The following is a 23,028-nucleotide window of genomic DNA, read 5'->3' as shown; positions in this document are numbered from 1 at the left end:
CAAAAGTGAATCCACACTCACTTGAAGAAAATGTGGGACTAACTTACAATGCTTTTAATCCATGTTGTAGTACATCATTGTAATACTTTATTACTGGCAGTGCACACATAAGCCACTGATGTTATGCTATAGCCATACGCATTGGAAAGGATCAAGGTTGGCCTTCATTTTTCTTTTGAAAATAGTGAACAATTCTATGAATCATGAAAGTCTGAGCATAAAATACATGGCCTGGCCAGAATTATTTATTGATTTTGTTTAGTTATTGTAGATCCCCTGTAGCCTGGTTTTAAACCAGTAGATGTAGCATTCCAAACTACAAGATCTAGGGCCAAATTCAGATCTGGGGTAAGTGCTGTTTACTTCAGTGAGTTTACACCTGCTTATACCATATCTGACTTTGTCTTGAGACTCTAAAAGGCAGGTTTATCTGGAGACTCCTGGTTACTGGCATCTGGCCTTCCCATTTGATTAATTTTGCAAAAGTTGGCTTTTGTCTGGGTTTTTTTGTTTTGTTTGTTTGTTCAGTTTTTTTGGAGGGAGGTGGTGTTTGCTGGGTGGAATTGGTGTTTGCTGCTGTTACTCCTGTGCTATGCTGTATTCAAGAAGCTGCCACTGCTATTTCTCTCTGATCACAGTGGAAAGGTTTTCCCACTGAAAATTCAAAGGCACCAGGCCACAAGAATTAGAGCTAGCATTCTTCAAGTCCAGACTCTTATGTCACCTGCAGATGGTTTCTAGAGGTTGACCTGGGATTCCTTCATATGGAAAAATTAGAATGGGTAATATGGGCAAAAAGCAACAGTAGCGGGGTAGGCAGTGTGCGGTGGGCAGAGTAAATGAGAGGAGATTGTGGGGAGGAAAGTGAAAGTGGGGCAAAAGTGAGAAAGCAAGAGGAAAACAATGTGAGTCAAAGGAAAATGAGAGCAGGACACGCAGAGAGAAAAAGAGGAGGTCCAGAGGAGACAGAACAGGGAGAGCAAGAAATGGGGCAGCACTTGGTGCAGGGCTGATAAATGCATACTTTAAAAGAGAGTTGTCTGCAGCAGTGGGGTAGAAAATACAGTAAAGGGGCTGGGATTAAGTATGGAAAAGTGGTCCAAAGTGTGAATAGTGTTTTTTCCCAGTCTGTCCATTACTGGAAAAGACACTGGTTTTTCATTCAGAAAGCAGGGAGGTTGGAAGGAATGGGGAGCAAGGAATGTGGGCACTGTTACCTCTTTACCTGCCAATTTGATCCCCCAAACCACTCATTGAAACTTTTTGGCACACATCTGCCCCACTGCACAAGAATCCCTCTTTTTTATGTTAAAGCCTTGTTATCCTGTTAGTGACTAACGTTACAGTTTTCAGCAAATTAGTAAGCTTCTAGAAAAATGAGACCTACCAATGGAAATGTTTGCTACTGTCACTTACCTCCTCTCACCCCTATCTAATGTGGGCCCTCTATATGGTGTAAGAAAAGCAAAAACAGGGTTACTTACCAGTAACTGTTGTTCTTTGAGATGTGTTGCTCATATCCATTCCAATATAGGTGAGTGCGCGCCACCATGCACTGGTTCCCGGAACTTTTTTCCCCTTAGCAGACCCCGTAGGGTCGGCTCAGGCGCCCCCTGGAGTACCGCGCTCATGCCATGGTACATAGGGCACCGCCGACCCAGCGGGCCCTCAGTCCCTTCTTTCTGCCAGCTCTGACAGCAGGGATGGGGGATGGGTTGTGGAATGGATATGAGCAACACATCTCAAAGAACAACAGTTACTGGTAAGTAACCCTGTTTTCTACTTGGAGTGATTGCTCATATCCATTCCAATATAGGTGATTAAATAGCCATACCTTGGAGGTGGGTCGGAGTTACCGGTGAGCTGTCCTCAGCACGGCACATCCAAATCCCGCATCCTCTCTCACCTGCTGCACGATGGCGTAGTGGGACGTGAAAGTGTGTACCGATGACCAAGTGGCAGCTTTGCAGATATCCTGCAGGGGCACCCTCTCCAGGAAGGCTGTGGATGAGGCCTGGGCTCTGGTTGAGTGCGCCGAAACAGCCCCTGGAAGCGGTACATTTGCCTGCTCCTAGCAGCACATGATGAAGGCGGTGATCCAGGCGGAGATACGCTGGGTGGAGACAGGTGAGCCCTTCATCCAGTCCGCCACTGCCACGAACAGTTGCGTAGACTTCTGGAATGGCCACGTCCTCTCAATGTAGTAGGCCAGGGCCCATCTCACATCCAGCGAATGCCATCTCCACTCCTCCTCCGACCCATGCGGTTTTGGGAAAAACACAGGGAGGAAGATATCTTGATTATAGTGGAACTGGGAGACCACCTTAGGCAGGAACGCTGGATGGGGTCAAAACCGCACTTTATCCGTATAGGGGGGCTCCGAGATCAAAGCTCTTATCTCGGAGACCCTCCTATCCGATGTAATGGCCACCAGGAAGGCTACCTTCCATGAGAGGATGAGCAGTGGGCATGTAGCCATGGGCTTGAAAGGGGGTCCTGTTAATCTGGTGAGGACTAGGTCCAAGTCCCAGGGAGGCACCAGGTCACAGACCTGCGGGTATAGCCTCTCCACCCCCTTGAGGAACCTCACCGACATGGGGTGGGAAAACAGCCGATGGAGGGACGGTCATTGATGGAAGGCCAAGATGGCCACCAGGTTCGCCCTCAGGGATGCCAGTGCTAAACCCTGAAGCTTCAGCTGGAGCAAATACTCCAGGATTGCCTGTATAGGCAAGCCGCTAAGTGGGATGCCCCAGGACTCCACCCAACAGGTAAACCGTTTCCACTTGGCCCGGTACACAACCTGAGTGGAAGGTTTTCTGCTGCCCAGCAGAATCCGTTGGACCTGCGCCAAACAGGCTTTCTTTCCGTCCGTCAGCCACAGAGTCTCCAGGCTGTAAGGTGGAGCAAGTTCAGGTCCGGGTGCAGCAAGCGACCCTGGTCCTGGGAGAGCAGGTCGTAACGCCTCGGGAGCTCCACGGGTGGGGCGATGGACAGATCCAGCAGCATACTGAACCAATGCTGTCTCAGACAGGCTGGGGCGATCAGTATCATGTCCGTTCTGCCCTCTTGATTTTTAAGAGGAGCTTGGGCAGCAGCAGAATGGGAGGAAATGCATACATGAGGGTCCCCGTCCAGTCTATAAGGAACGCATCGGAGATGGAGCCTGGCTCGCAACCCTGGAGCGAGCAAAACCTCGGGCACTTCCTGTTAAAGGATGACGCAAACAGGTCCAGTTGGGGAACACCCCACTTGCAGAAAATAAAAGTTATTACCTTCGGGTGTAGCGACCAGTCATGTCAGGGTAGAAACGACCTGCTGAGGCTTTCCTGGGGATCCTCCACCAGTTCAGGGAGGTCAGGACCTGTGGGTGAACCGTGACCACCCTGTTTAAAGAATGGCGGGCTGGTGCATACACTGAGGCTAACCACACCTGGAGAAGCCTGAGTTCGAGGCGAGCCAGCTTCACCACATATGTACATGCCGCCATGTGTCCCAAAAGCTGCAGGCAGTGCCTGGCTGTCGTTGTGGGGGACCTGTGGAGTTGGTCAATTATGGCGGCCATTGCCTGGAAGTGAGGTTGTGGGAGGAAGGCTCTGGCCTGAGTGGCATCCAGGGTGGCCCCGATGAAATCTATGCGCTGCACCGGGGTCAGAGTGGGTTTCTGCTTGTTTATGAGCATCCCCAGTCTGGTGCATGTTGCACAGATGAGGGCTAGGCTGTTCCGAACGTGGGCCCTGGATGTGCCTCGAATCAGCCAGTTGTCCAGGTAGGGGAAGATCTACACCCCTCTGCGGCGCAAGTGGTCCGATGTAATAGCTTGCCACTCGGTGTAGTAGGGTCTGAGCCTCTCCGCAAACGGGAGGTGCGGATCCAGAAAAGAGGTATCGGTGCCATCTTTGGGTGCACCCTCAAAACTCTTTCCCGGGATTTGGCCCCGTAGAGGGCCCTTGCTGGGGGGCCCTGGAAGATCCCGGGCGGTTGCAGCGCCTGAACCCCCGGTTCCTATCACGGCCCTTATGGGGCTGAGATGGTCTGGGTGATCGCCTAGGGGGCGGTTGGGCCTGGCGCCGAGACTGGCGCCTCGAGGCCTGAGGGATGTAAAGGCCCAAAGAGTGGAGGGTTGCCCTAGAGTCCTTCAAGGCGTGCAGCTTCTCATCCGTTCTGTCCAAGAACAGACCTGCCCCATCAAAGGGCAGGTCTTAGATGGATTGCTGCACCTTCTGGGATAGCCCTGAAGACTGCAGCCACAAGCAGTGGCGCATGGCAATCGCGGAGGCCATGGCTGTGCTGGCGTTGTCCGCAGCATCGCTAGCAGTCTGTAAGGCCGCTGCTGCCACCGTGGCGCCCTCTTCAGTACCGTGGCAAAGTCCGCCACTTGGTCCTGGGACAGGGCCCCTGCAAACCTCTCAATGAGTTCCAGAGGTTCAGGTTATAGCAACCCATGAGTGCCTGGTGGTTCGCTATTCGCAACTGCATGGCCCCTGTGGAGTAGACCTTGCGGCCAAACAGGTCTAGCTTCTTGTTTCCTTATTTTTAGGCGTGGTGCCCTGTCCACCTTGCCTATCCCTTTGGTCGGTGCCGTGGGCGAACGCGGACTCCATCAGAATAGCCTTCAAGCACGCATCCCGTTCTTTTTGCATGCGCGGCTTGAAGGCTTTGCAAATCCTGCACTTGTCCTTATGGTGCTGCTCTCCCAAACAGCGGAGGCAGCGGTCGTGAGGGTCGCTCATGGGGACGGGTTTGCTGCAAGCGGCGCAGGACTTGAATCCTGTTGTGCCAGGCATGTCCCAACAGCAAGCCCCTAAGGGCTTCTTATCTAATCTAATGCTAACTATACTTTAACACTACTTAACAACTGATTAACTCTAAATGTTCAACTATAAAGAACAGTTCAAACGGGGAAAGCTGCTCGCTTATGAGGCAAGAGGCAGACGTTCCAGTAACCGTCACGGGCGGAAAGAAGGAACTGAGGGCCCGCAGGGTTGGCGGTGCCCTATGTACCACGGCATGAGCGAGGTACTCCAGGGGGCGCCTGAGCCGACCCTATGGGGTCTGCTAAGGGGAAAAAAGTTCCGGGAACCAGTGCATGGTGGCGTGGACTCACCTATATTGGAATGGCTATGAGCAATCACTCAAAGTAGAAGCAGACTTTTGCATTATAAGTAACTTATGTGAGTTTTGCATTATATGTAACTAAAATAGAGGTACAGAGTAGAGTGGCACCAACAAATCCAGAGGACTTTTCAACAGACACTCCTATGGTAAACTTTGTTTTGCATCAAGTACTATAGAATAGTTATCCTCCGCTGCAGTCAGTCTCAGCGAAGATCTAAAATATCTGAATTTATTTATTTTAGAAATTTACACTCCATAACTGTGGCAGATAAGTGTCTTGCATTTCTTGTGGAAACGGAATGATAGTAGAAATTGCACTGTGAGACATTAAAACTAGTGCTTTGATTTGAAGAGACTTAGCCTTGGTCTACACTGACCTGGCGATTCGGCGGCAGTCAACGGGAGTTACGCAAGCTACACAGAGTAACTCCCATCGACTACTTGCGTAACTCCCATCGACTACTGGGCTTTCCTTCTGTGCGGTGTCTTCACTGCGCTGCGCCGATGGGAACCTTGTTTCCATCGACACAGTGCTACACTACTTGAGGGGGTGGTTTACCAATGTCAAGTTCTGGATCAATTGAGCGGGTCTGTACTGACTGCTCAATCGATCCAGATAGGTTGATCTGACAGCAGCTACTTTGCTGCTGTCAGTATAGACATACTCTTAGTGGGAACTAATAAATAAAGCAAATAAAAGGTTTCATTAAACAAAACAAAACTAATCAAGCAAAAGTCCTGCATCTACATCCTGAAATTACCAGAAAAAAACATCCGCCTGAGCGACATACATTTTGCTGGCATTAGCACTCGTGTGCACAGTGCTATGTTGGTGGGAGAGCATATCCCGCCGACATAGCTACCACCACTCATTGAGCTGCTTTTATGATGTTGATGGCAGACCTCTTTCCTGTTGGTATAACATGGCTACATGAGCGATCTTACAGCAGCACAACCGTCTCAGTACAGCTGTGCCACTGTAAAAGCTTATGGACTATGAAAGCAAACAAGTTCAATAGGCAAGAGCCCGCCTCTGAGAACACCTGATCACCACTCTTTGAAAGTTGACTTCCAGGCCTGGACAAGAGTGAATCTGGAGAGATGAAACAAGAGGAAGGTGTCTCTCAAATAGCTCGGTCCCACAACTTTTAGGAATTTAAAAATTATTCACAGACAGAATCTTGTGAAAGCATGAGCTAAGATTGTAAATATCTATTTATTACTTATGGAAATGTAATTTTCTTTTAAAAATCAGAAATTTTGGAAAGACTAGAAATTCAAACTTCAGGTTATACTTAAAATTATATATTAAATACGGAAATGGCTGCAACCCATCCCACCCAACCCATGCAAACTTCAAGGAGAGTCTAAAACCCCCTCTCTACCTTTTCATGTTGCTCAGACCTGTAGAGAGCAGCAAAGTCAGCAGTTTAGCTGTCTTTTAATATTTTCTCCTATTTTTCTTATGTAGTTGGATTTTTCTATTAACTTCATAATATTTGGAGATGGAGATGTTCTACTTTTGCATTCGTTTTTTTAAAATATATCTTTAAACAAAAGAACAAAGAGGGGTAATAGAGAAATTTGTAACAGTGATTTCTCCAACACATGAAAAAGAGATGACAAGGAGAGGATGGCTTCTTTCTTATTCCACGCCATTAGCCATGGGGACACCAAAGGCAGTTTCAGTTAAGAAATGTGTTTTTGCCCCTCCCCCCCAATAATCTAATGCTGTGGAGCCATCGAAGACTTCCTTAAAGTTTATTTCTTTAACAGTTCAGTCGTTAGGATTAGGAAACAGATTTGACCAGTTCAGTTCAAAATTACCAAATTCATTATATATAGTGAGATTCCTTGGTCCGCTATGGCAGCTTTGTTTCCTGGTGGATCTGGCTAGTGGAGAATTTCCCTTCCATAGTGCTACTGTGACAGTCCTATGTCATCTCGTCTTCTAAACCGTGCTGTAGGGGGCACAGTCAGGGCCAAATAGGGGGTAGCTGGGTTTTCCAGTAATCCTTTTGGCTTGGCATGCCACTCTTGGGGAACACGGGACTGAGAGTCACCTGGTTACTGTCTCTCCAGCGAGAGGAAGTCTTACCCTTGGTGATTGGGTCTCAGCTCCTTAACACCACCAGTTTTTCAGGCACTCTCCTCTGTGCTATGCCAGCCTGTCTCCGCCCTTTAGGTTAGCAAGAGGTGCACCGCAGTGTGATTACCTTTGAAGTGTTCCCCTGTGACAGCCAGCCCCTGATACTGGTTACTCACCACAGAAGTCCCACATCCTCTACTCCCAAATATTCCATGTTACCCCAATTTTACTTTATATCCCTGCTCCTGTATAATACACAGCACTTGTAATAAAACAAAAGAAGGTTTATTTAAGACGGAATAGAGATTCTATTAGAAACGAGAGTGTGGTGGAAAAAAGTGGTTACAATATAAAACACAAACCTGATTTTACACTTAATTTACCATTCTTATCTAATAAAATAGCGTTCCCCCCAAAGTTCAGTCTGTTGCACAGCTGGCTGGATTCACAGGACCCAAGAATACATTTTTTTCTTGAAAACACCCCACTCCTCAAGATGTCCCCTCAGTGAAAGGAGAGTGAGTGCTTTTCCCCCACCCTGTGTTATACTGAAACAGTGTTGCCTTTGTTCATAGGCAGGGTGATTCTCAGTCTGTTCAAATGTTCTTTCTTTTTTTTTTTTTTAAACTTCCAAGTGGTTTAGGTTGTTTGTAATTGTCTCTGATGTTTTGCCATTGAAAGTCTTGAGATGGAGCAAAGCTTCATAACTGTGCTTTGCCAGCAGATCGAGGGAAGTGATATTCCCCTCTATTCGGCACTGGTGAGGTCACATTTGGAGTATTGTGTCCGGTTTTGGGCCCCCCACTACAGGAAGGACGTGGACAAATTGGAGAGAGTCCAGCAGAGGACAACAAAAATGATTAGGGGGCTGGAGCACATGACTTACGAGGAGAGGCTGAGGGAACTAGGCCTGTTTAGTCTGCAGAAGAGAAGAATGAAGGGGGATTTGATAGCACCCTTTAACTACCTGAAAAGGGGTTTCAGGGAGGATGGAACTAGGCTGTTCTCAGTGATGGTAGATGACAGAACAAGAAGTGATGGGCTCAAGTTGCAGTGAGGGAGGTCTAGGTTGGATATTAGGAAAAAGTTTTTCACTAGGAGGGTGGTGAAGCACTGGAATGGGTTACCTAGGGAGGTGGTGGAATCTCCATCTTTAGAGGTTTTAAGGTGTGGCTTGATAAAGCCCTGGCTGGGATGATTTAGTTGGGGTTGGTCCTGCTTTGAGCATAGGGTGGACTAGATGGCCTCCTGAGATCCCTTCCAAGCTTAATCTTCTATGATTCTATGATTGTCACCAGCTACCATGGTAGGGTGATGACTACCTCCTGCTTGAATAGGCCATCATTGAGACGCGTTATCTCATGCTGACTAACTCCAAGTCCATACAGCATACTTTCTGTATAAATACATTCTTCCTTAAATATATATGTCACAATGATTATGAATCTTGACAAGTTATGAGCTTACATGTTGCAATTTATGGATAAAAATTCTGCAAGATATTCGGTGTGGTGAGTTTGTCAGGTCTGAGGTGAGAGTTCTTTTGCAAAGAATGAGACTTTGCCAAGGAGCCTCTGTATCACAGAGTGCAACCTGAGGATTGGAGTTCTAAAACCACCTTCCCTCACTCTTTAAAAACTGTGAAAGAAAATGTACATGCTAAAAGCACAAACATCTTTGCTGGGTGTCCTTAAAAAGGATATGGCACACAGATATGTATGAGATATGAATAAGATTTATTATACTTATGTGGAAATGTGAATTAGGTTAAAGGTAATAAGAATAAATATTGTATAATTTGAATGATTACATTTTTTCAGGTCATGTTAAAAATGACTTTTTAAAATGGCAGTTTTCCAACATCTTTCCAAGGCAAACCACCACCACTGTAGGCTCTTGGGATTCCAGAGTACATAGAAACTAATTGAGGAACCTCTTTCTGTATTTTTAAATTCTAAATCTGTAGCTAATTTTGATCCCTGACTAGGGGCAGATCTACACTTAAAATACTGCGGTGGCGCAGTTGCAGAGCTTTAGTGAAGACACTACCTACACCAATGGGAGAACTTTCCCCCGTCGGCGAAGTTGGATTACCATGAGAAGCGGTAGCTGTGTTCTTGGGAGGAGGCCACCCATCAACATAGTGCTGTCCTCACCTGGGCTTAGGTTGGTATAACTTGGTTGCTCAGGGGTGTAGGTTTGTCAGATCCCTGAGCGACATTTATACCGATACAAACTTGTAGTGTGGACCTAGCCTAAAATATAAACAATAATTTTCAGATTCATCTGGCTAAAACCTGCTGACTTGAATGCTTATTGTAAACTTTGGTTCTTCATATTATCAGAGAATGTTAATGGTTTGGAGATCAAAAATAAGCAATCTGTAATAATGACAAACAAGTTTATACATATTTAGACCTAATTGGCTAAAGGGAAAATTGTGCTGTTAAAAGAGCTCTCTGTGCTAAGATTTGCTGTTTGTTTGTTTGTTTTTTTGTCAACACTTGGGGTTTAATTTTGCTCCCATTGACATTAAAGGGAGTTTTACCATTTCCTTCAGTAGAAGCTTGATTGGTTGCATACTTTCCTTTATTAGTATCTGTTATGATTATGGCAATGTAGTTTAATTTTTGAATAGTCAAAAGGAAAAAGAAGGTGGAGTGAACCTGCAGATTGAAAGTTTTTAGATGATTCACATGAGCCACAGTTACTTGATTTAAATGAAATTTGAATAATTTTAAAAAGCCTTTTTAAAAAATTGTAACTGCTCTGGAAAATAGTATATCTGCATTTACTTTCCATTATGTTAACAGGGCCTAATTCCATATGCTTTGCTGTTGAATAAATAGGTTCAATTTAATTCAAATTTGACTAACATAAAAAGCAAGTTTAACTTAGTTTTCTACTGATCATTTCAATAGACACTGTATGACCCTGAAAGTAGTAACATTTAATTTTGTAAGCTTTTCTCAAAATAATCTGACCAATATAGAAAGCACTTTTGACTTAGTTCTTTATTGGTTTCTTTGTATTAAAACTCTGATCAAGAGAGTAGTAAGTTTGCATTTACTTACCATTTGATCAAGAGGGTTTTAATTTTAATCTTGGAGGGCTTTTTTTTTAACCTTAATAACCAGGTATAATTTAAGTGAGATTTAATTGATAAAAAGAAAATTTTGACTGAGTTCTTTCTACATTTTTATGAGTCAAAATGAAATTCTTAAGCATTGTCAACCTCTTGGAGTAATAGATATTTATTACTCAAGGTGTTCTGAGGACTGGTGATGTTACTGTATATTTATTTTGTAGTCCATTACTGTATTGAATATTTATGGAAGGTGCTTGTCACTTTTTAAGTGACTGTTTTATTGATATAAAAATATCACCCATGCAGTGGGGTATCTACTGGAACCATTTCTGAGGATGGGTCTTGGACCTGGAGGTCCTCTAAACAGGTGCAGGTCTGAATCCTATGGTTTATATTCCCTTTTATACTACCTTTCATATGGCAATTTACCTGAAGTCTCTGTCACTACTTTTTTTTTTATATAGGCTTCTTCAAAACGTTTTGGAGCATATTTTGCTGTTGCCAGGCGCTGCTTGGATGTCTATTTTCCAGGAACAAAAACACCTATGCTTGTAATACTGGCTGAAGAATGTAAAGCATCCAGGATAAACAATGTAGCTAATGATTTGTTTTAGCTTATTTCCAGCTCAAGAGTTTTTGACCTTTCATGGAAGAAAGTTGGAGGATGAGTCTTCTAATGCCAGGCTGGCTCAAGGAAAGCAGATGAATTCTCCGAGGGGCATTAGCATTGATTTAGTTGCTTCATGAATAAAAATTAATCCAGTCACCTGTCTATATATCACAAGAGCCATTAAACAGATGATGAATTCAAGGTTCAACGCTCTATCTGTTTTGTGACAGACCCTCAGTTTTCCTGCAGTCTCTTTTGCTTGAAGTGCTGGCTTTTCTCAGACTTTGCTTTATTATGAGATCTCTGATGTATAAAGACTTTGGTTCTTATAGTTCGACTGAGGAAGAGGAGGATGAACTTTTGTTTTAGTGAGCAACGGTTTGGAGAGAGACCTTGCAACCTATAGTATCCTTGGTCAGAGTCTGAAAGAACCCTTGCCAAAATTAAAGGACAATCAGAATGAAAGTAAAAGCCCACCCCCAAAATAATTTGCCACAGTGGATACCAACCCAAACAATAATGCCTTCTCTCACAAACGGCACTAATTGTTCCCAAAAGCCTGGGTTAAAAAAACCAAAAAAAACCCCAAACCCGCATATGCATTGTGCTCTGAAGGCCAACAGAACACTTTAAGGAATTAGTAGGTCCCACAGCTGAGGGCCCCCCTCAACTGAATGTCCTATCAGCAGGGGTCCCTCCCTTTCAAATGGTTAGCACTCCAACTCAAGCCCCTCTACCTGAAGCAGTTTGGTTTGGGGAAAGGGTTGGTCTCTGAAGCAGGCAGGTCCCATGCCACTGAGTGCTTTATAGGTCAAAATCCGTACCAAATGGAAACCAAGGCATAGCAAGTGCAGATCACAGAACTCTGATGTTAGATACTTAAGGTATAATAAAGAGGCTACTGTGTTCTGCACCTCTTTCAATTTCCAGGCTGACTTAAGGTGCAGCTCCATCAGGAGTGTACTGGAATAGTCTAATGTTGAGGTGTCAAAGGCATGGATCCCCATACCAATGTCTTCATCTAAGAAAATCAGTCACAGTCTAGACAAGGATGAAAAAAACGTTCCTGAAGACTGCTGCCATGTGATCATTTAAGAACAGCGGGGGATCTAGCACAACTCCCAGAATGTGAACAAGTAGTGGAAACAGCCCCTCAATAAGAAGGTTAAAATCTTTGCTTGTATCTAATTGCTTTCCCACAGCCTACAAACATAACTTCAGTCTTACCCAGATAGACCTTCAGCAAACTAGCTATCATGCGTGGCCCAGGTGTTCAACAGTAGTGGCTGGGCTTGTTGAGAGAGAAAGCTGGATGTCAATTCCATTTTACAGGAAGGGAGGCAAGATGAAATCCTGTGAAACTCCACACAGCACCATTCTTAGGAATGAAAAGTAATTGCCCAACACAACCCTCTGGAATTGCTCAACCAGAAAAGAACAAAATTGTCCAAGAGCAGCACTGTCCACTCACACTACAATCGAGTCAACAACCCATCACATAGTCATCAGAAGAGAGAGGTAGTGATAGATTTAATAAGAACAGCAACATAGACACTGAATTTTCATCATCTCCCGGTGACACCAGTACACTTTCCATCCTGTTTAAGAAGACCTGAGGTTTCTAGGTACTCAGAGGAGTTTTGCTGTAAACATTTTTTATAATCTTAATTTAAAGAAGATTAAAAGCTTGCTCGTCCCATTGAGTTCAGTATATAATAATTTGCTCTTCAATTTACTTGATCCTGGATTAACTCATGGGAATTTGAAATACTAACCACTAATCTTGCATATAACAGTAAGAATTTAAGACTGGAATCTTGGTCTTCCAACAACTCAGCTTTTTAAAAGTTTACTACAGACAAAACGCATGGTCTGAAGATTAAACATCAATTCTGGTGTACAACTAATACCCATTTTCTTTTTGCCAGGTATTCTTTTGCCCACCACCACAGAGATTGAAGGACCCAATCTCTTTCTCAAACATAATCCTAATGAGTGGCAGAGGCATCTCACCTTCTTAGTCATCCTAGGATGGCCATCAAAGGCATATGGTCGCTGAAGCTGGGTACCAGAATAAGGGCTTCTAGAGCAACTTATAAAGGCTATCCATGCAAATGCTGACTCAAGACAGATATAAGGATGAGAGTTAGGGCTGAGGAATTTCCTGGAGGGCCAGGGCATGGGTCTCCTTGGATGATTCTACCTTTTGGGGCTGTTGCTTTTTGGATCCCCTCATCAGGGCACAGAGGCAGCTTGTGAAGGAAGAGGAATGATCCCTTTCTGGACTGGATCAAATTGTGCATGAAGGGATTTCCTGTGGTCACAAAATCAGCGGTGCTTGAAGAAGAAAGAAAAGCCAGCAATGAAGTGCCTCAGTCCAAATGGTGTGTTGAAGAATTCAACACAGATCTCATCACTCTGTCTTATCAGTCATTGCTGGTGACCACAGCTCCAACAATGGTCGCACCTGCCTAAAACAAGGTTCCAGGACAAAAATAGATGCTCATCCTCAATTCTCTTAGCATCCAACTGATCAATCAGATTAAAGCCCAGTTGTACCAGAAATTTAACTTAGAGTTTTTTATCCAAAATATAAAACTGCAGCAGATCAGTTTGTCCACCAATGATGGACATGAGTGACAGCTTCTCTCAAAGATGCCAGTGGGGTGAATATCCATTGCATGAACTTACTATACTAAAGAATAGTTCTGAGCTTCTATAAACATTGATTTTTTTTAAATGAAGAATGAATTGTGAACTGCTAATTAGTGACATTCTTCAGTGACATTACTGCTCCAGTGGAGGAAAAATTTGAGTAATGTATCCATCATCTGTTTAATACTGTCAGCAGTCAGTCTTTCTGTTATAACTACTGTGCAATACATGAGTTCCTCAATCACAGTAGACTGTGATTGTGTATTTTTGTTAGAGGCAATTTGTAGGGCAGGGAAGAAGGGGGAGGGATTAAGTACTGGTAAAAGAGAGTGTAATTTTAATAATCAGTATTTGTAACTAAAATGAGCATAGAGAGTTGCAGTCAGTATCTATTTTCTAAATTGGCTAAACCTTTCTGAATTAGAGAAATGAAGCAAAAGTTAAAAAAATAAGTTAAACAACTTAAATGTTCTTAATCCTTTTTGTTCAAAAACAAAGGAAAAACATTTGAAAATGCTAATTACGATTCTGAAAATTAATTTTGTTGTTTAAATCTCGAAGTTTATTTAAAAAAAAAAACCTGGTCTCCTTTTCCTAAAGAAACTTTAAGGCTACTCATCTGTTTGTCAAAGTCTGACTAATGTCAGTATTGACTATTAACTACTGAGAGTTAAGGTGTAGTGTCACTGGTGTGATGGAAACACCTAATTTTTTTAAAGTTATTGTGGTAATTTCTATTCTCCATTTTTTTTGCCATATCCCAAAACTAGTACTGTTCTGTGCTGAATTCTACCTACACAGAAAAGATGGTTACTTAGCTGTACACTAACTGTTGTTCTTTGGGATGTGAGTGCGGACGTGCATTTCACTCAGGTGTATGAAAATCCAGTTCCCCAAAGCCAGAGAGTGTTGCTTAGCAATACCCCTCAGGGCAGTGCTCGTGCTCTCTAGCCCTTGTAGCCTGTCCCATGACTGTTTAAAGGCAGTGCTGTCCCGACCCCTCTCAGTTCCTTAGCACCAGAATCTAAGACTGGAGACTCCGATGTAGAGTGGACAGGGGGTGAGTCGTGGAATGCATGTCTGCACCCACATCTCGAAAGACAATTTTTCTTTGAGTGGTTGCAGACGTGCATTTGACTCAAGTGAGTTAAAAGCAGTACTGGTAGGAAGTAGGCCTTGATCTGATCCCAAAAGGAATGACACATGTTGTAAATGGCTGGAAACTCCAATATGTTGATATGGAAATACCTTTCCTATTCTGACTACAAACCTGAACCTTAAATGTTCTTAGATGCACTCCCCAACCTGTTGTGCAGGGATCGTGACTATGATCCTGGTTAGTGGAGAATGGGCAAAAGGAACATCCTGACATACAGTGTTCTGTTCCACTGAACATTGCAGAAAGTCTAGTATCTTTGGGGGCACTTGGACAAGCCTATCCAATGACTGGCAGCTTAGGCAATAGACCAACTTCAGCCATGACTGGAGAGCATATAGACGCAACTTTGTATGCTGCACTATATAAGTGCATACAGCCATATGGCTTAGTAACTTCAAGCATACATGGGCCATGGTTGAATGTTGAGATTGGAGTCCAGACACAAGCATCAAATTATCTGTAATTGTTTACATGGGAGAGAAACCCTCAGACTCAGATTCTAGGAGGGCCTCCAATGAACTTGATTTTTGTAGTTGGAATCAGTGTCAAGTTGGTTTTGTTCAAAATCAACTCCAGTCAATTGAAGAGGTCCAATGTGAACGGGACATGACCAAGGACTTGTTCTTTGGATTTGTCCTTTGCTAGCCAATAGTCTAGGTACAGGAAGACATGAATTCCCCTCCCATTGTCCAGCCTTTTGGTAAAGAAGCATGGGACTGAAGACTGGTCAAAGGGGAGAACCGTGTACTAATGATGTTGATCGGCAACTAGGAATCTCAGAAACTTCCTGTGGCCTGGAAAAACAGCCACATGGAAATAGCCATCTTGAAGATGGAGATCAGCAAACCAATTACTGTGATTCAATGCGGAAAGAATAGTAGCCAGGGTAAACATGTGGAATCTCATGTATTTCATGTACTTGTTGAGACCACAGAGATCAAGGCTATGTCTGACTCCTCCCTTGGACTTGGATAAAGAAGTGCTGGGAGTAGAATCCCTTTCTCTGTTGAAGAGGAGGAACTTCTATAGTTCCCAGAGCACAGAAAGTCTGGACCTTCAGCAAAAGCAGTGACTCATGAAAGGGGTCCGTGAAAAATCAGGTGTGTGGCAGGAGTGGACAGAAGTAGGATGGCATAACCTGATGCCACAGTGCTTAAGTCCAATCTGTCTGAAGTTACTGCTTCCCAAGCACTGTAGAAGCAAGATGGCCTGCCTTGAACTGAGGAGATGTGGTTAAGACATTCAAACTTGTATGCCACTCTCAATATGTAAGTCAAATTGGCTGCTTGCCTGAAGGTGGAGAATGAAAGACTGGTTGGTTAAAATTAGATACAGAAGGTCTCCTCTGTGATTTATGTCCTTTTCTGAGGAAGTCTTGCTGCCTAGCAGAGAAAGATGTCTGTTAGAAGGATCTGACTGCAGACAACAGTGCCTGTGCTATTGCTGACCCCCACAATGTCACCTCTTTGTGGCCCATATATAAACCCCCAATGACCACAAGTAGCATGGGTGTCTTTTAAAAGAATGCAATGTTTCATCAGTTTTCTCAGAAAACACAAACTGGTAAAAGGTTAAGTCCTGTATGCTCTTCTGGACTTCAGAAGCTATGCTGGAGTTCTGTAACTATAAGGTCTTTCTCATTGTTACAGCTGAGGCCATAAGTCTGGATGAAATATTCATCACAACCAGGGCTGGTTGCAAAGATGTCTTGGCTACCAAACAGCCTTCTCCAATAAATGCCTGGAATTTGTCCCTGGAGGATTCTGGTAACTTGGATGAAGATGAAGTTGATACCGGGCCCACAGATGTAGACTGCACCACAATCATCGTCAATACCAAAGAGAGCAGCTGCTCAGGCAGACCCTTGGGTACCAAGCAGGAAGTAGACTCCTGATCCATGGATGTGAGGCAGTGCAGAGGATTGTGCCAACAATGTAATCAGTTCAGGTGGTGCCAAAGCCACCACAGTTGAATGGTCCTGAATAAGTGGCAAGTCAGGAACAAAAAGGCACAGCAAATCTGCTGCTGCCTGATAACGCCACCAGTGTCTTGGCACCACTGTTGTCAAGACCAAACTCAACAGATGCCCCATGGGCAGTACCAGAATCAATGGTACAGTGTCTAACTGGTCTCACATTGTGTACCAGAGAGTGGGTCAATGGTCCAGCTCTGTCCTGCATACTGGAAGACTCAGGGTGACAGTCTACATTCCTCTTAGAAGGAGAGGAGGAATCTCTCCAAGCTCCGGTATGGCCCTGGTTGGATTTGTGAGGACCAGAGGAAGGACCGACCAGTCTCTGTTCCTTCTGGCCAGAGAATCTTATGTCCTGTCATGGAGTCCAAGGCCATACCAGTTTAAGCAATCTCTGAGGAGGCCCGTTGATCTGTGGTAAGCCCCCTTCAGCACCAGGTACCCATGGCCTAAGGTGATGCTTCAATTGCAAAGCACAATAAACATTGAGTGTAGGAGGTCACTAGAAGGGATAGCAACCCCCACACAATATAGACAATGCTTAAAACCTGATGAAGGCATCACACCATGCTAAAACTCTACATTAAGTTAAATTAAATCCAAAGGTACTATTAAACTATTTACCAAAAAAACTCACAAATACTGTGATAGAGAACATGAGTGACACCATGTTGAATGCCACAACTCAAGCCACAGCCAGTGAAAAGAAACTAAGTGGGATTGGGGTGCTACTGCCCTTATACTGCAAGCACCGTCCCACCAGATACGGTTAAGCAATGTTCTCCAGCATTGGTGTGCACATACTAGCATGGATACATGGCTGCAACCACTCAAAGAAGTGCCAGCAAACAAATCCACTCTAGGGCCTACAGAGTAAAATGTAACACCTTGGTTTATTTTAGGGACGCTTTAGATGTTTGCTTTTCAAAACCCACAACGTCCATCTATAACACAGAAAAAAATTTCTCATTATTGGATAACCAAAAAAAAAAAAAAAAAAAAAGGAAGTGAAGAATGCCTCTCGTTTAAGCAGCCTTACCAAACAGTTACCAACAAGCTAATATAGCTGCTTTAGTACTGCTGCCATGATATTACCTTCTGTAGTATGTAGTTTATTTAAGCGCTTGCCTTGTGAATCGCCAAAGCTGGACTGAGCTGAGACTGCCGTTGTATCCAGACGCTGGCTGAGTGAGTTGTAGTGTGACTTTCTGCTGATGGACCTTCCCAACATGGAACAGCTCTCAGGCATTTCTCAAAGACACTATTTTAATATATTTCTCTTATAAACTAAGCCAAGGAAGAACTATGTTTGCAGTGCCTGATTCATTTTTAAAAAGCCCTATTAAAGCTACTCTAAAATGTCCTCCAGTAAAATGAGGGTTTTTTTGTTGGTTTGTTTTTTTGCAGGAAGATAAGGGTTGGGCTGGAGGCCACAGGCAACATTAAGATTTTAACGTGTAACAAACTTAAGGCAATATACACTAATATTTTAATTTCCTAAAGAAATGGGTATGTCAATTTGGCTTGGAAGTAAGAGATTCTATGAGGTTGGGGAACTGCTACTAGATAAAGATATTACCTGCAAGTTACTTTAGAGTTGAATTCACTTTTAGCTCTGCTTGTTCCTTGAAAGTTACTCCAAAAAGAATTTTGTCTGCCAAGAGTTAATTTTCTCATCTGCGACTTCTCAGCAGCATAGCTACTGCTACCAAGGAGCAAACATTCACAACTGGTTGCTTTTAAAGAAGGGAGTTACTTGTATTCACAGAGTAATCTAAGCAGCAAAAGCTCTGCAGAAATACCTTTTCCTTATAAGTTCCCACAGATGAAACGCAGTGGCTGAGCAAATTATTAGAAATGTATTCTAGCGAATGATAAGCATAGAATGTACTTGCACAGCCTAGGCTCTGGGTGTATTAAAATTATTTTCAGTATTCAGGAACTAAGAGTGAATGTCTCCATTTATGACAATAGGTCTGCTTCCCTGGTGAAGTCCTTCTCACCAGTGAGACCTCAGTCTTTTTCTCAGCTACCAAACCATTTGGTTTCTAACTTTACAGAACTAATGACAAAGGAAGGGGGGAAAAATGATGTTGCCGCCTGAGAGCTTGTTTACATGGTGCTTTAGTCCATGCCAGAGGGTTATAAATTTCAGGGCACATGAGCATGTTGCACACTAAAGTGGCTGATGTGCACCCTGCTGGGGCTCATTAAAAATTCCTTAGGGTATGTTCATGTTGCCCTGTTTCAAATTAGTACTATGTTAACATGCATGAGGAAATTTTTAGTCCACATGGGCCAGTTACTGTGTGACACATTAATGCAGACTAAAGCATCACGTAGCGAAGCTCTTGGATTGTCTGTACAATTAAGATTGAAGAGGCCAACAATATGGTTAGCAGAAAAAGGAACAACTCTTGAAGGCAAATATAGCCTTGAAGGAAAATTCTAGTGTTTTTCAGAGATATGAGCAAGGGGCAGGGTCTAGCTTATGCAGCAGTACACTGTGTTCTCTCCGCCTTCCTTCCTCTCCCAGCTGCTGGACTGAGGAAGCAGTGGTCCCTGCTGGCAGGAGGCTGCATTCAAGAACGTGTAGGTAAGATGCCTGTCTATCCACCATGACTCCCTGCCAGCCCTCAGGGTCTAACTGAGGGGGAAGCGGGCCAGGCTAGATGGGGAGAACTGAGCCACGCTAGACGCAGGGACATACAGTGCTCGTGGCCCAGCAGTTTCTCCTCTGCCACTTAGAATAGGGAGTAATCTTAATAGTAGTGGTGTGAATTTTCTTTAGGACATGGATGGGGGGGGAAGGAAGACGGTAATAAGATACTTGGTGGGCTGGATTGCCTAGTAGTTACCACCACCCACTTGTGGGGGAGTGGTAAGGAAGCCCAGGCTCTAACCCAGGGCGTAGGAGGGGCAGCAGTGTTTGGCCGCCAAGGGAGCCCTCTAAACCAGGTACATGTACCCCTGGGTGTACCCATAAGTCTTCCAGGCCTTACATCAACTCATCTAGATCAGTGTTTCTCAACCTAGTGGTTGACCCCCAGAGAGGTCACAGGGGCATCATAAGTGCAGGGGTGGGACCCACACTCTAGGGGGCCCCACAAAGCGAAGTTATATGTTTCGGCGCTGGTGGGGCTTCGGCCCCACTCGTCAGGGCTCAGGCTTCAGGAGTACAGTAGCGGGGGGAAAGTGGAGAACCACAGTGCTATATTATCCTCCCCAGCTCACTTCCTGCTGCTGTTTTGCTCCCTCAGCTTGTGGTCCTAGATAAAGAAAATGAAAACGAAACCAAACCAAACTGTCAGTCCTACTGGTGCTCTGCCTATATTCCTATTCCCTCAGGGAGGGTGCTCCAGCACCTTTGTCAGGCACCTTCAGGGTAGGTCTGTCTTCCTTCCCAGCGTCCACCTTCTGAGTGGGGTTCTTCCCTTTTCAACCCTGTCTCTGCTCTGGAGGGATGGGACTATCTGGGCCCACTGTTGCCCGTTAACCTGTCCAACTCAATGTGCAGTTTGTACAGCCCATAACACATAATACAGCCCTCCATCTCATACCCTGACTTGTGGTGTCCAGGAGTCAGTTCGTGTCCCCATTGTCCCATGGAACGAAGTCTGTGTTTTTATCGCCTGGAAGCTATATGGCACTAGCAAGAGATAACAGCACAGTAGATGTGGGTTTTGGTCCTTCATTGAGTTCAGCCAGCGGAGTGGTGCGTGGTCAGTTGCCAAGTGGAAGGGCTGCATCCACACGTAATATCATAAGCAACGATGGCACGATTCACAACCAGGGCTTCCTTCTCGATGACCGAGTAGGCGACCTCCCATGGGAACAACTTCATACCTGTTTTCCTCCTCTGTAGTCCTGAGATAACACTGCTCGGTGTCTGACATCGGAGGCTCTGTTTGGAGAATAAAGAACTTGGGGAAGTCTGGGTGGAATAGTACTAGTTCCTAGGCCAACTGGTCTTGTAGTGCCCTGATCACTTTGTCATAGCTTTTGGTCCACTGGACCTTTTTGGGTGCAGTGTCTTTTCCAAGGTCCATCAAATGGGCAGCGATGGGAGTTAAATTTGGGATGAACCATTGATAGCCAAAACCCCCGAACTTGTCTCTTTGGGGCAGCCTGCTATGGCCTGGTCCATCAAAGGTTGTAGCCACCAACCCCCACCCCTGTAATGCATGCTCCAGCTAGGCGCACTCTTGGGTGGGGTAGTCATCAAACCTACCTCCCTAAGAGCTGTAATACTGTTATTGTGTGCTTCAAGTTTCAGCCTAGCTCTTGCTGTAGATTATGATACCGTCAATGTAGGCAGCTGCGTATGCCCTATGCGGCAATAACATGCTATCAATCAGCCGCCTGGAAAGTGGCAGTAGACCCATGAAGTTCTAAAGACATGGTTTTAAACTGGTAGTCCCCACAGTGAGGCAAAGCCTTTTTTTTTGGTTGTTTCTTTTAATTCAGGTGGGATTTACCACTATTATTTTGTCACGTCAAGGGTGGATATATACTTAGTGGGCCCCAGTCTTGCCAGCTGTGTGTTCATTCTAAGCATGGGTTATGCATTGAATTTTGAAATGGTGTTTATCTTCCAGTAGTCAGGAGAGAACTGTGTCAACCCATCTGGCTTGGGCACGAGCACAATGGGGGCTCCTCCACTCTCTGACGCTTTGATTCCTAGTTCTATCATGGCCTGGCATGCCTGGTAAACTCTCGCTTTCTTGGGGGGGCGTGGCTGGAGGCTTTCCCATACTTTGTTTGGCATTGCTGTTGGAACATCAGGTGGGTCCACCAGGCTATTGCTGAAAACACCTTGGGGAATGATTCAGCCAGTTGGTGTAGTTGTTACTCTTATTTGAGCTATATACCCTTTCCTATAGATACTGACACACAGCCTTGTGGTGCTGAAGTCCTGAGTTCCAAGCGCTGGCTTGGAGGAGAAACAGGGTGATGAGGAGGCCCTCTTGTCCTTTCCAGGCCTTCAATAGGTTGATGTGGTACAATTGGGTAGACTTCCTTTTTCTGGATTGCTGGCTCTCATAATTGACCTCCCCAGCCCATTTTACCATCTTGAAGGGGCCTTGCCATCGTGCCAACAACTTGGATATTCAGGTTGGTAGTAGGAGTAACACTTGCTCTCCAGGCTAGAACGCATGTAGTTGGGCCATTTTGTTATAGGCTTGCTCCTGGGTGTGTTGTGCCTTTTTTTAATGTTTTCTTTTGCAAACTCCCTCAGGGGCTTTAACTTCTTCTGCACAATATACCTCACTGCGTTGTTCATCCTGGTGCTTTGCTCTTTCCCTATTTCTCAGAGGAGATCCAGAAGCCCCCTTCGGCGGCCTCCTGTATAATAATTTAAATGGGGAGAACCGTGTGGAGCAGACAGTCCTAGTGTCAGGGTTCGGTGGGCACAGATTTTTTTCTACATATTCGTCAATGTTTTGTTAAACTGCTTGATCAGTCCATCAGGTAGGGGATGATATCCAAATATCCTTTAGGTCACGTAGCTCCATCAATTGTGAGGTGAAATTTGCCCCTTGGCCTGTTATTTCTTCCAGGATCCCCACCTGGACAAATACTTTTATGAGTTCTCTAGCAATGACTGCCACTATTGCTGACTGGAGGGGAATGGGCTGGGGGTATCTGGTGGCATAGTCCAAGATCAGCAGTATGTATTTGTGCCCTGCTGTGGACTTCTCTAATAGGCCCACCAGCTCTATGCCTATTCACTCGCTCCTAGAGCACTCCCACAATTGGTAGTGGTACCAGGGGAACCTTCTTTTGGCCTTTCCACTGGCATTTCAGGCACACTAGTTTCCCGCCTCTGGGTGGGCACCCAGCTAGTAGAATCTCAGGATCACACTGTCAAGCATCTTCTCGTTCCCCAGGTGCAGTCCTTTCTGAAATCTTGCTGTGCCCTGGCAAAATAGCTTCTAGTGGGAGAAATTAGTTTTTCATTAGGTTCTCCTAAAGAAAAGAATCTCCTTGGATAAGGCCATTTGGCCAGGCAGGGCTCTCCTGGTCATTGGGGGATGGACTGCCAGGTTCTTCTCTTAGCCTGCGAGTGCCCCCCCAACTAGCATTGTGTATCCAAGTTCCCCTAGTTACCCATGTCAGTGTTTGCTTATTGTTGCTCTATGGCAGTGTTTCTCAATTAAATTTGGCCACGGAACCCTTTTGAACTCGATAAATAATTGCGGAACCCCCCAAACTCTTAACAGTATTTTTACATACGGGGCCAAAAAAAATGTCAAAATAAGCAAATTATATTCAAACAACAGGTCAGCGTTTCTCAATTAAATTTCCCCGCGGAACCTAAATTACTCATACTCGA

General features: G+C 44.7%; 1 protein-coding gene across 2 annotated transcripts in view; it reads left to right on the top strand.

Annotated features, from left to right (window-relative positions):
* Positions 1–23,028, top strand: part of B3GAT2 (beta-1,3-glucuronyltransferase 2) — a 46,505-nt gene that overhangs the window by 20,764 nt on the left and 2,713 nt on the right. Inside the window, exon 3 of one of the 2 annotated variants that reach the window (XM_067532663.1) lies at positions 10,760–11,492. The exons of the other annotated variant lie outside the window; for it this stretch is intronic. Coding sequence (XP_067388764.1) covers positions 10,760–10,860 — 101 coding nt within the window. The 3' untranslated portion in view covers positions 10,861–11,492. Of the gene's footprint in view, positions 1–10,759; positions 11,493–23,028 lie in introns of those variants that run through there. 2 annotated transcript variants of the gene reach the window in all.

Source organism: Emydura macquarii, unplaced genomic scaffold (genome assembly GCF_026122565.2).
Source record: "Emydura macquarii macquarii isolate MOO-44397 ecotype Brisbane River unplaced genomic scaffold, CSIRO-AGI_Emac_v2 contig_3295, whole genome shotgun sequence".
In the NCBI taxonomy this organism is placed as follows: Eukaryota; Metazoa; Chordata; order Testudines; family Chelidae; genus Emydura; species Emydura macquarii.
Note: the sequence above shows the minus strand (reverse complement) of the source record. Positions and strands in the feature narration are given on the sequence as shown.